This window comes from Falco peregrinus, chromosome 13 (assembly GCF_023634155.1).
Source record: "Falco peregrinus isolate bFalPer1 chromosome 13, bFalPer1.pri, whole genome shotgun sequence".
Taxonomy (NCBI): domain Eukaryota; kingdom Metazoa; phylum Chordata; class Aves; order Falconiformes; family Falconidae; genus Falco; species Falco peregrinus.
This window is the reverse complement of record NC_073733.1, coordinates 10558727-10571878: the sequence shown is the minus strand read 5'-3', so window position 1 is coordinate 10571878 and position 13152 is coordinate 10558727. Positions and strand designations below refer to the sequence as shown.

The 13152-nt window shown below is 44.4% G+C and overlaps 1 protein-coding gene across 2 annotated transcripts in view; it reads left to right on the top strand.

Moving 5' to 3' along the window:
• Positions 1–9041: 9041 nt before the first annotated feature.
• The window catches only part of AFF2 (ALF transcription elongation factor 2), a 351452-nt gene continuing 347341 nt past the window's right edge, over positions 9042–13152 (top strand). For both annotated transcript variants that reach the window (XM_055818362.1, XM_055818361.1), the window contains exon 1: positions 9042–9342. In XM_055818362.1, coding sequence (XP_055674337.1) covers positions 9296–9342 — 47 coding nt within the window. In that variant the 5' untranslated portion in view covers positions 9042–9295. The remainder of the gene's footprint in view (positions 9343–13152) is intronic.

Sequence of the window (13152 nt, the reverse complement as noted above, 5' to 3'; positions counted from 1 at the left end):
ATTTATTGACTTGCTTCTGCTTACAAACTTCTCTTGTGCACAGCCTTCCCTATGGCTCTTGCCTTGATTTTTAAAATGTTTATGCCTGAAACCATATTCTTAAAAGCACAAACCAGGACCAAAGGAACTGTTTTGATTTTTCCTCTAAAAACACCATGTGATTTCAAGCACCTACTTAAGAAAATCTTTGCCTCTTCTGAGGCCTGTTGAATGAGCTATCAGTAAATGCATGCAGGTCTTAGGAAGATCAGGAAGCATTTGTCACTGTAATCCAAAAAGAAATCTTTCTATGCACAGGATACTAATTTTTCTCAGTCATGTAATTAGTCACTTGATTGCGTTAATCTGTGGTTGACTTTTTCTTCCAACAACTGATCTGTCATGCAGTTTTAAGTTTGCAGTTGGGGTGATACATATTATTCTGCATTTTCAATATCCTTAGGCTGTAGTTGGCTGTTCTGCTTTTGATTGACTTCTTTTTTCATGATGTCTAGCAGGTACCTGAAACTAATTTGCAAGTATGACCACTGACATGGTGACTTGCTTTTGTAGCTGAGTTTAATAGTGCAATATTGTGCTTCTACCTCTAAAAAAATAAATAAATGTGGTATTTGTGAGTATATCATATTTCAGTTGCACTGAAGAGATGCATCATCAGGCTCAATTATTATTTCTGGGACTTCAAAACTAAAAGATAGTGAACAAGCAATAGAAGGGTCTATAATCACTTAGGTCAACTCTTCTGTCAAGCTGGTCCTTACAGAGGTTGGCACTGTTATCTGTAATAAGCACTGTTTGCTTTGAGTCACCTATAATACACAAAGAGGTTTCTATTCCTAACAGAGTGGACAAAAGGCTCTTCAGGTGTCCCCTCAGTGTAGCTGGCTGTAAGGTTTCCTTTCAATATTTAGTTATTTTAACATAGTCCTAGATAAATTTCTAATGTTTCCGTCATTTTATGAAAGAATAATGTCAAGGAGATCAGCTATAATCTTCTCATTATATTTACATAAATACTATTCTGCTTCTAAATTCCTTGCGAAGTGTGGCTTTTTCACTCAAAGTGAAATTCTCCTTTTGTCAGTGTCAGTGTTTTCCTTAGGGATGAAACAGCTAATAATCTATACCATATAATAGTAAAATTCACATTAATACTATCACAAAGATGATGATTACTGACTCTTATAGGACTAGTTTTCCATGATGACAGAAAGGCATTCTAAAATGCATTTTCATAAATTAGGTCATTTAAATCAGTTCAATATGTAAGTCACGGTAACAAATTTTTCACTTGGCAGGTCTTCATTATGCAGCTTGGATTAATTCTGATTTAAGAATTCTCTTCAATTACTCACTCTTTTCCTCGGAAATTCATTTCCAGTAAATGTGGCAACATCACAAAATGGGATAACATCATTTGGTGCCACCAAGCTCTTCTAGCAGTGGAGATGACCACACAAGGCACAGCCACTGTGAACAGCAGAATCACAAGTGAACCAGATAAGTGATGAGGCAGCAGTTTTTTATCAGGAATAAGGGAAAAAAGAAACTGGGAGCAGAATTGCACCCCAGGTGGCCTAATGATGGGAGTAAATGGAAGTTATACTACCCAGTTTTGGAAATGGATTTTAAGAGCATAAGTTGTTTAACCACTTTTAAAGACTTTACTCTGGGGTGCCTCAGTGCTGGAGCTGTGCAAACACATGGTAAAAGTCCATGCCATAGTGAGCTTAATAGCCCTCTCTGTTTCCCCCAGCAATGCCATTATGTTCGGACCCTCTTCTCTTGTGTAAGATGAAGGCTTCTGCCTCCCCCTCCTGATTATTTTAACAGACCTCTGGTTAGCACATGGAGCGAACCCTCTAGACTCTGCCATCAGCGCTACCATCCTTTCAAAACTCACCTGGCAGGTTTCCCAGAAAAAGCAAGACACAGTTGTTTACGCTGGTTGCCAGGAAAAAGGCTGAATAATGCTCATTCTAGCTATTTGTTTGTGATCCTGGTTCTCACTTTATGAAACAAATATGCCAGACGTTCACCTCTTGAATGAAATGGCTGCAATGGTCTTCCACTGTTCTCAGCTGAAACCTTTCTAAGACCTCTTAAAGGCCTTTGATGAACCATCTCTGATGCTCTAATCCTGACATTATTTCTGTATGGAGTATCAGTTTCACCAGGTCTTCCAGGACTTGGATGGAGTTTGACTGGGGAGGCTTCTCCGTCATTGTCTTGTAGGTGGGCCTGAACTTTTTTCTCAAGTCAGAACTGGCTTTTGTTTCTTGTAAAAAGCTGGTGGAGGTGTGTGAACACCCAAACCCACCAACATTCACGCAATGCTCTGTGCTTGCCAAAAAATGGATACATGGGGTGGTACTGTAAAGGTATATGCTATACCATAACATTTGGTACATCATAGCAAACTATAAAGGTATATGCTATACCATAACATTTGGTACATCATAGCAAACTAGGACGTAACAAGTTTATGGGATCCCTCTGTTAATGGCCTAAGTGTCTGGGTGACTGGCTGTGTCTGCCCATGGAAAGCAGACACTTCTGTTTTTCTCACAGCACAGCTGGGAAGAAGTCTACTGGCCTCTCCATGCACGAGTAAAAGGCTCCCAAAATCCTGTGAAATTGCTCAAATCTGTGAACAAAAAGCCCAGATAACTTCAGCTGGGTATGCATTTGTGAAAACACAGTGATCCTGCAATTAAGTTGACATAATTTATTAATGCTTTTTACCAGAAAAGAAACATTTTGCCAGTATTTATTAACCTTCTATTGGGGGAAAGTCTCTCCTTAACGGAATGTTATTTTTGTCTGACTTCTTCATTGTATACACGGAATATTTCATATACATGGATGCTATTTGCACTTTAATGCTTTGTGTTTATCATCAGATTCGTTTGTTTGGTATTGGACATCTAGACAAATACTCAAGCTGTTGCTTGGATTATGTTGCTTCCTTAATCCTGAATGGCTACAGGATCTGCTCTCAACGTATTTGTTAGAGATACCATGCTCTAATATTAGTAGAAGACAGGAAAGCCTGTTTTCCTAACACAGGGTGACCAGGCAATTGAGGTTGAAGAGGATGAAAATAAGAGTGACTTTACCAGAATAACAGAAGAAACTGGGTGGGGAGGGGGATAGAAAGGGAACAAGCGATCAACTTTTCTTGTCTGATATTCCACCTCTGTGCTAATGCTATCCTCCATATATTAGTCTTTTTGTTTCCTTCATAAAAAGGAAGCTCTGCCTAGTCTTACATTTCTGCAAAGTGCATTAGAGAATATCATCATAAAAATCAGTGAAGACAAGACAGTAATTCAGTAGCTTATATATAGACATCGTTGCTGTAAAGTGCTTCTATCTTGTGAAAGCAACATGGCAGAAAGAAGGAAACTTGATGTGAAAAGCCTTTTTTTTACCATGCTTTTGCACTTCAATTTTCTGGCTGTGTTTGTGTTTCAAAGTTGGTACAGTAGTTTTGTTTTACACTGTGTGTTGACTTTGGTTCCACTCATAAGGAACATATGGTCATGCAATCAGTTAAAAAGCTACTACAGGGATTGCTTCTGTGTGCCAGGCTAGGAGAGGGTAAGAGCCATGCTAGGGCTGTAAGCAATTGGTTTGGTTAAAGGAAAGGATTGCAACAGATGGCTGCCTCTTTAGCTGCTCACTTTGGCCCATCATTTACAACCAGTTGGTAAACATGAAATAAAATTTTCTTCCTTAAGTCTGAGAAGAAGATAGCCAGCTGCTTTAAAACCTGCAAAACAAAGTATTGATCATTAACTTAAAAACAAGAAAAAAGAAAGGAAAAAGGGGATAGATGGGAGAGAAGAATCAAATTGTGCTGATCCTCATTAATTAATGTCTGTTTGAAAGTCAAATTTTATTTTTTTTTTCATAGAGCCTTTGTACTTTTGACCACTGTTGCCCTCCAAATTCCTAGTTGTGTAATCCTCCCCCTTGCTTTTTTGCAATCCATTTGCATCTGTTTTCCAATAGATCTTTTTGGTTACTTGTTTCTGAAAAGTGACTTTCTCATAGCTTTTGAATATTGTGCCTGTCTTGCCTAGTTTTGACAGTTTAGGCTACTCTGACCGTTTTCAGTTACCTGGCTAATGTGCAGTGACAGTAATAAACAGGAATCTCGTTATTATTGCCTTGTTTCCCCTTGATTTTTTTCTGACGGTGACAAAACATCATGGGGAAGCTGTGCTTACACAGTGTCTCTGTCTAAGCCCCACGATACTTCTAACGTGATTGCTGGGTTATCTGTGTGTATCTCTTGAAAGCATTAGTTTGCAACGTGTATTAGGATGGACTTTCTCACCACCTGAGTGGCATCCCTGGGGCTTTTGCTGTCTTGTGGTCAACATGCAGAGAGGTACCAAAAGAGGGGGCTGAAATCCCCGATGACCAATCCACATCTGACTATCCTGGGACCTTACAACACCCACTGAGCACCTTGTATGAGCAAAGCATGACGAAATGCAGTGTGTCCTTGCAACTAGCTGTGGACATATCTTAACATAAGCTCGTCATGTAAGAGCTTGCCATTGTGAACCCTAATATAATAATAATAGCAAAACGCTGTGTTCCCTAAAGGACTCTAGAAAAACTTACTGAAGGAAGGATTATTCAGCAGGATGTGAGAACACTCCCCCTTCTCACAATAAGAAAACTTTATCAATATATTTTCAGAAGTGGTTACTGTATTAAATTATTCTTGTTTCATAAAATAGGAGTAACAATGCTAATAAGAGAATAGCTCTGCACAGTTAAATAAATTATCCAGGCAGCACAGAGATGATAATTACAATTAAGATGGCAGGAAAATAAAGATTACCTGTACATATGCACTTGAAACTGAGTAACAACATACTTTTAGTAACTAAAAATCCTATGTACTTCCAAGCAGGAAATATAGCCACAGAAACAGCACGTGATGGGTTCCTACTTTATATATGCACATCTTAACGGTGATTTTTTTTTTTCTGATATAGCAGCTTTAGGATAAGATTTATGTACTCATACCAGTGTCCTGTTCTCATAGATTTGGGCTAAATGTTCTTGTGCTACCTTCAAACAGATGCTAATGTTAACTTAATTTTCAATGTATTAATGTAATCTGTGTGCTTTATCTAAGGTGTAATAAGTTTGTTCTCCATACATGTTTAGTGCAGTATGAATGAGACACGGAAGGAAAAATCAATCATTGCTTCACAGAGAAATATGAACTCTGCTAGCTTCATTTTTCACACTGTGAAAATGACTTGACCTTCCTTTCCTCAGAAATCCAGGTATCTCCAATCTGTATTCAACAGCATAGCTGAGCACAAATTTTCCATTAACATTTTCTGGATAGAAAACTGATTTCATTCTTGTTGTTTTGTGGAAAAATAGGGTTTTCTTTGGATCGAATGGAGTATTCTCAGCAGAAAAGGTTTCTGTGCTGTCTCACAAGGGTTGCAGTTCAGTTACCTTTTGCCTCTGCAGCCGTGGACTGCTGGCCTTAGTCTCTCTTACCAGACCCACCATGGCCACAGTCCTGCCACGCTTCCTTTGGGAACAGGGACAACAGGGCAGCTCAGGGCAGCTGCAGCCCAGCTGCTGAGCCCTGTCTTTGGAGCAGAGCACTGAACGGACCCTCTTTACCACTTCTCCATGTCTTTCTCATTGACTTCATATCTCCCTTTGCATATACAGTGCACATGTGGGAAGCCTTTGGTACCAAGGTTATAATGGGATGCATGTTGGTTTGAAAGAGAAAGGCTGAGGCTGGGATGCCCCAACCCTGCTCTCTGCTGCTAAACCTGAAGGAACAGGGGGGAAGTCCAACCATTTTGGTGCAACCTCAGCAGCTCCCTTGGTTGTACAGCACTTTTAGGCTTGTGCTTCCACACGCAGCTGCTCAATCTCAACCACAGCAGCAGCAGCTGCCCAAGGGGGGCAGGTGTTTGTGCCTTCATCAGGGGATGCTCTGGCAGGCTGCTTTCTCCTCCAAGCCTGAACGGGGACAACCACCAAAGCCACCCACTTGGAGCGCCTTGCTGGAAAGCCAGCTCTGGTCCTGTAGAGCAAGATGGGCAGGGGAAGGGCTGGCTGGTGCAGGGTGAAATGGCGGGAGGCCTTGTAGCCTGCAGCCTCGTCAGCAAAACTGGAGCCTGACTAGTGCTGAGCCAGCCTTTTGTAGTAGGCTGTGGAGCAGAGCAATGGTGAACAGGTCTAGGAGGCCTTGCTTGATTATATTATCCTTGTCCTGAGCTGTTGCAGGTGCTGGGAACCGCAGCTGTATTTTCCACTGTAACTGTAAAAAAGGTCATGTTGAGGGCAGCTGAACTTTCTATTCCTGGCAGTTCAGGTAAATGAACCCTTTGCTATTTGAAGCAGGAGCTGGGCCAGCCTCATGCTCGTGCTTGCCCCAGAGCTGGCTGCTTGCTCCCAGCTGCTGGCAGCCATGCATGACAGGGGCACGTGCCGCCCCACACGCTCCCGCAGCCCTGCGCTCCCGTGGTCTGCAGCCACGGTGGTGGGCGGTGGGCTCGGCTGGCTGTCCCTCTGCCTGCTGTACATTGAGGGGGAGCGGAGCCAGGTGTGGCCGCTGGCAGCAGAGCGTGCTGTGTCCCTGGGGAGAGGGGTGGAGTAGGCACCCTTCCGCCAGCCCCCATGGCAGCAGGCAGCGTCTCTGGCACTGGGCCCCAGGGGAGCCTTGGTGGGTGTCCACAACAGTGACATTCGGGCATGTCCTTGGATGGTTTGAAACCTCACTGCAAAAAGCCGGCTCATGCACAAACATTCTTGTGTGGCTGAGGGTGTGGGGTGTTTGGGGAGCTCCAGGTGCCAAACCATGTAACTTTTGGGGAAAGGGATTGCGTCTGCTATTGCCCTTCATGGGAACAGCAGGTTGGCTTGCTCATGCAGGATCTCCCACCCCTTATCTTTGCTAGAATGAGCTCCGAAAGCCTTCCCAGGAACAGTTTTGTGCAGCTTTTGCTGGTTTCTGAAGAATTGGAAAGGGTCTACTGCAAGAGAGTGAAGGCACTCATACCTGAGAAGGGTTTTCTTCTTTATACTGGGTAAGAGCAAGTGCTGCTGCAGACCCTGTCAGTGTGGGGGCAGCTGGCTGGCACCCACCAGGCCCCTCTCTGCAAACGGGGAGCAGAACTGGCCACTCCTGCAAGTCGCAGTGCAGAATCCTTTTAGTAAGTCATTTAGTTCAGTTTAACGGTTCAAGCTCAAGACACCAAAATTAGGTAAATTGTTGAAAGTGATTAGGTGACAGACTAGATTTTATGTTTATTAACAGTAATTAAAAAAACAACAACAACAAAAAAACCCCACCCAAAACCAAACCAAACAAAAAACCCCACCAAACCCTCTCTACCTGTTTCTGGAGAAAAGTTCTGAAAAGGTGACACACACACCCCCCGCACCCCATGGTGGTTCAAAGTATTGGCCACAAGTTGATTTCTGAATGGGGCTTTTAAAACCGACGACAAAGCTAAAATAAGAAACGAGGCCCTGACTCATATTATTTTAAATCTTAAGGCCCAGAGCAGCGAAAACGGAGACGCTAGAAAGGAAATGCTGCATGCACCTGCCTGCCCGCAGCAGGGAGAGGAGCAGTGCTTTGGGTTTTGCTGGGTGCAAATGCAGGCTGTCAGCGGCGCAGCCTTGCCAGAGCTCCCCCCTTTTGAGGGCCTGCAAGACACGCAATGCAAACATGAATCTTGCAGTGAAGCCCAAGCTAAGATGATGAAGTCTGTCACACTTGACTTTCACTGATAACAGTCCCATGGCTTTTCCTCAGCAACATTTTTAACCCAATAGTGCTTCTAAAGAATGGTGTACTCCTTAAAACAGCAGAAACTGGATTACATTAGCTGCTCTGCAACTGATCTAATTTATAATCTTGCACTTCTCTTAATTCTCAGGAAGCTTGTGGAGATGCTTCTGAGGGTTCACCGGAGTCTGGCCACTGTGACCAGCTGCGTGAGCCTGCTGGGGCTGGGGCATGGCTGTCAGGATGGCCCCTCGCCACCACACCCTACCCCCCAAGCAAGGGTTGTTTCAAACTTTGCTAACACAAAGTCCTTGAGACTTGCTGGCATGCAGGGAAGTTCAGGGTGCAACTGGTCTTGTGGAAAACTGGAGTAAAGATGAACATAGCTTTGGTCTTGTCTTTGCAATAGCAATGTATGTACTTGTTTGCTCAGTGGGTATGTGTACTTGGGATTTATATTTATAAAATGGATGTGGAGAATCGTAAGATACACTGTTTAGTAGGCAGTTGGACACAGAAGCGTGTGGGCAGGGTGCGTGAACCTGGGTAGAAAATAATTTGATGTAGGGGATGGCGAGTGCAGCGGGCCCCTTTCCCTGCCTTGTCACGTGTGGGGCAGCCTGGGACTTGAGCTTGGCCTCCCCTTGGAGGGGTGGGGAGCGGGATGGTGTCTGCGGGAGCACTGCAGCACGCTGCTGCCCGCAGGTGAGCCGTGCCCCTTCCCACCGCGCACGAAGCAGGCAGGCGCCGGGAAGGGCTGCCATCCCGGCTGCTCAGCTGGAGCAAATCCCTAGGGAGTGCTCGGGGGACCCTCTGGGCGAGCCTGCGGGGGCTGTCCGGGCCTGTCTATCCTCTGCTGTCGCGCATCTCCCCGTAAGGCTGCCCGGGCCATGTCCTCGCCGCCTACCGCCTCGGTGGCAGCGAGGTTGGTTGGCTCACGGGAGTTGGCTTTGGCAATAAAATTATAGGTGCCTATTTTTTGTGTTTTCCTCTCCCCTGCCCCCCCTTCTCCCCCTCCCCTCCCGGCCACCCTCGGCTTATCCCGAGGCGCGCAGCCGCGCTGCTCGCGTCCCCGCCGTTTCTCCTTTCCCGCGAAACTTCCCGGCGCATCCCGGGCGGGGGGTGGCGAGGCTCCGCCAGATCCCGGCGGTGCTGCCGCGGCGGCTCCATGCCGCGGCTTCGGGCCGCCCCGGCTCCTCCCCTCGCGGTGTGCGAGTGTGTGTGTGTGTGCGTGCGCCGGGCCGCCGCCGTGCCTGCCTCTCCCAGCCAGGCAGCAGCCGCGCCGCGCTGCTGGCGGCGGCCGGAGCGGGCGGCGGCGGCGGCGCTCGGCGAGCCCCGGGCGGCTCCGCGCGGCCCCGCGGCGGCCGCCGCTCCCCGCCGCGCCGCTGCCCATGCCGGCCGGGCAGCCCTAGCCGTGCCGGCTCGGCTCCGCGCTCCTCGGCGCGGCGCGGGGCGGGGAGGGGGCACCACTTCTCTGAGTCTCCCCACCAGATCGTTATGGACCTATTCGACTTTTTCAGGGACTGGGACTTAGAGCAGCAGTGGTAGGTTTTTTTCGTTGGTGGCTTTTTCTTTTTTTTTTTTTTTTTTTTTTTTTTGGTTTTGTTCCCCCCCCCCCTTGTCTCTCCACCCCTCTCCCCCTCACAGCTGCCTCCTTCCTCTCCTCCCCGCTCGCTCCCCGGTGCCTTAGCCTTTGTTGAGGGGCGAAGCACCCGGTGCCCGCCGGGGAGCGGGTCCGCGCTGTGCCCGCGGGGAGCTGCGCCGGGGCCGGCCCCGCTCCGCGGCCCCGCCGGTGGGGAGCGCGGCGCGGGCTGCCGGAGCGGGGGGGAGCGGCGGGGAAGCGCCGGGATGTGCCGGGTGCCGGCTGGAACAGCCCGAGCAGCCCCCGGCCGGGCAGGGGAGCGGTGCGGAGGGGCGATGCTTCCCCGCGATCGCCGCTCTGCTCATGTTGTGTTTCTGCTGTCAGTGACAATATTCCTTTCGCGGGGAGAAACGCAACTGGAGTTTTGCGGTGCGGCACAGTTCAGCTGTAGCCCTGGCCGGTGTGGGGGCTTCTGTTGCTGTTTCCGCTGGTTTCCTTATTCTGGATGAAGTGTTATTGAAGTTAGTTTTGGAAGTGGGAAGATCGGTCCCCGTGATATTATAACAGATATTTCCCCTCCCCTCATTCTTTTATTTTCTTTTTTAATTATTATTTTTAAAAGAGTGGAATTTTGGATTTATATTGCTCTGCAAATGGGTGCACACCTTGAAAAGGTCGGTGCATCTGTTTAAGTGTATTGTAAACTTGTTACCAAAGTGAATGTTAAGGAATTTTCGATGGGTGACAAGTAGCCGGGAAAGTTAGAATCTGGGTAGGTATTAGTCACTTTCCCGGCTGGTTAATGAGACTATGTTTATTCTTTCATTGCTTTTATTGTTTGGGGGTTTAAATTTATTTATTTATTTAGTTTTCAATTTAGCAAATACAGTTCTAATTCTTTAACTCTGCACGGTGAAATTCAGTGGTTGGTTTCTGCTTTGTTAAATGCTATTAGGCTGAGGTGCAGTTTGCCAAGAAAGAAGGAGACTAAAATACTGTATTTTGTGATCCTAATCTCTAAATGTCACACCGATTATGTGTGCATATGCATGTGCATTTGGACCTCATGTTTGGCAGAGGGTTTACTTTACTTTGTTGATAATATAAAGGTATGTCTAGTAAGAGATAATATATTTAGTTAATAACTATCATTTTGCCAAACACAGTCTTAACAGCTATGGTTGCAAATCCAAGATAATCAGAACCAAATACCTGTCACGTTCTATTTTACAGCAATTTGGAGTAAATCCTTGGAACCCGTAAATTACACTGTATCAATGTTAATCTGTAAGCAGGCGTTTTGGATCATGTGCATGTTTTATCAGCTCTGCATAAACCATCATATTACATCTTTTAATAACCATGCTGTTGTTATTTAAAGGTAATAATCACAATAAAATTAGTGCTCAATTAAATATTATGCTTCCACCACACTATCTTTACTTTGCTACACTAATTTATTTTGCAGACAACTGATAACCACCGTATTACTACTCAAATAATATTTGCATACAATTTGCCTAATTTATAGTGTGGGTAACATCATTAATTTAGTAGAAGCTCTTACAACCCAATATGTGGGTGTAGTTCTAATACTAAGCACATTATAGGTATTGAGTTTTAATGTTTGCTTAATAACTTACTTTCATTTGACTATGGTTTTATGTGGATTTAGAGATGTGCATCAGAAAGAAAGGAACCTTGTGCCTCTGTTTTTCCATAAAATATGAGCATATTACCACTCATTCTAGAAATGCCATTTGCTTGCTTTCCTACAGTGAAATTTAATGGTTTTAGTGTTTTTAGGATCCATGAGGAAAGAACATTTTTACTTTGTTTCAAAGTGTTTGATATGTACACAAACTCTATATGGCACAGGCATTCACACACAATTACGTAGTGCAGACATCAAGTTGGATTTAGCTTTTAATAATCCAATTAGCATATGCAAGTGCACATGTATGTAATATGTAGGTACATAATCTATGTGTGTGCACATACATGTATTTTATTGTAGATTTAAAGATTTCTGTCTCTGATAAGTAGTTGCATTGCTTAAGGAGAGTTGAATTTAGCTCATCTATCCATAAAGACGTGCATGCGTATATATGTAATATGTTATACATGCATCGTCCCCACACACCCAGAAATACGCATGCTCACCCATCAAGATTTATTGATTTTTGTCTGTGTATCCAATATTGTGTAGTTACTTCATAATATTTACAAATAAGCATATATAACATGATCTGTAAATTGCTGCTTCTTGTTTTGAAACTGTCCTCCTTCCTTCTGTCTGTAAGATGGCCTTTGTAAAAGGTGTTTCACAAGCATTTGTAAGGCAATTACAGGCCCTCTTCTGCACTCCCTGTAAACCCAAAACTTCTGCTAATCTGTGCTGCAATCGCCAAGACGGCAAGCTCAGGCCTACAGCGTGTGTGTGGGTGTTTGTATGTACTATCTGTATGCAAAGTACAACAGAAACATAGTTAGCCTGAGAAATATATTTTAAAAAAATATATTTATAGCTTGAGCAGAGATTTTTTTCTTTTCTTTTTATTTTTTTGTCTGATGTGCATTGCCATACTCTCAGGAAATGATTCCTCAAAAGTTTTGGGCTGATGGGAAAAATAATTTCCCCCCCCTCCCCTCCAATGGAGGCATGTCTTTATGTCACTTCTTGAAACGTATTTTGTGAAGAACTGTCAGAGTTATAGTTTGTGCTGCTGCTACGTATGTTCTTAAATTCTCACCTGGCATTCCAGATGATTAGTGGGAGCTTTGTCTTGATACAAACTGCAGAATCAGCCCTTTAGTTTCCCATATTAACAGAGATCACAGTAATATAAGAATGAGGTGTTTCATTGAACCTTTGTCAAGAACGTGGCTGAGGGTTGGTGTGGGATTTTTTTGTTAACACTAGGGTAAAATGTGTAAAATAAGGCCACAGCTATCCCAGTGGATGTTTTCCCAGACTTAAGCTGAAAAAAAACCCCAAAACAATTTAAATGAATCTAAACTCTGGCTGAGGTGAAAGGGCCGAAGCTGAAGTCTGCTATGATTCCTGGATGAATAAGGAATGTTCACCTGGGCTTGCATTTAATATGAGCCATTCTATGAGGGAGAAAGGAAGGGAGATGGATATAATGAAAAGCTTGAATGCCTGTGTGCACCGAGGGGACCACTTGCTGTTAAAAATCAAATTTCATCTTTTAAATCACTTTCCACGCTTGTCTGTAGTAACCAAGTAAATGAAATCTTGAAGTGTCCTGGGACCATGTGGCTAGATTTGAACCTGCTTACGGAGTAAGGTGGTGCCATTAATCAGCAGCTGGGAAACAACAAAACCCAACAAAAAGCCAACCACCCCAGAATATATAGCTCCTTACTAACGCAAACAAAGGCGGAGAGATTCACAGTTTATGTTTATTGTCGTTATTATTAATATTTTTTAAGTCCTCCAATCTTTGAAAAAGTGGAAGGAAGGAAAATACTTAGTGGGAAAATGCTTCTTGAGGTATATAAAATAAAAACCTGGCAAAGGGATGTAAGATCAGCAGGTAAGAGTATCATTGTAGCTGCGTGGTTGTGGTGGGGAAGACATCTCACTGCAGAGGAACAAGCCTCTTGGTTTGTTGTTTTTTCTTCTTTTTTTATATTATGTATCACAAGTAGCCTAATTGCAGCAAAACCAGCAAACTGCCAGTTATACAGGAAGAGGCTTAAACTCACTAAACTGTTATATAAATAGAAAGTTCAAAGGTCTGTTTGT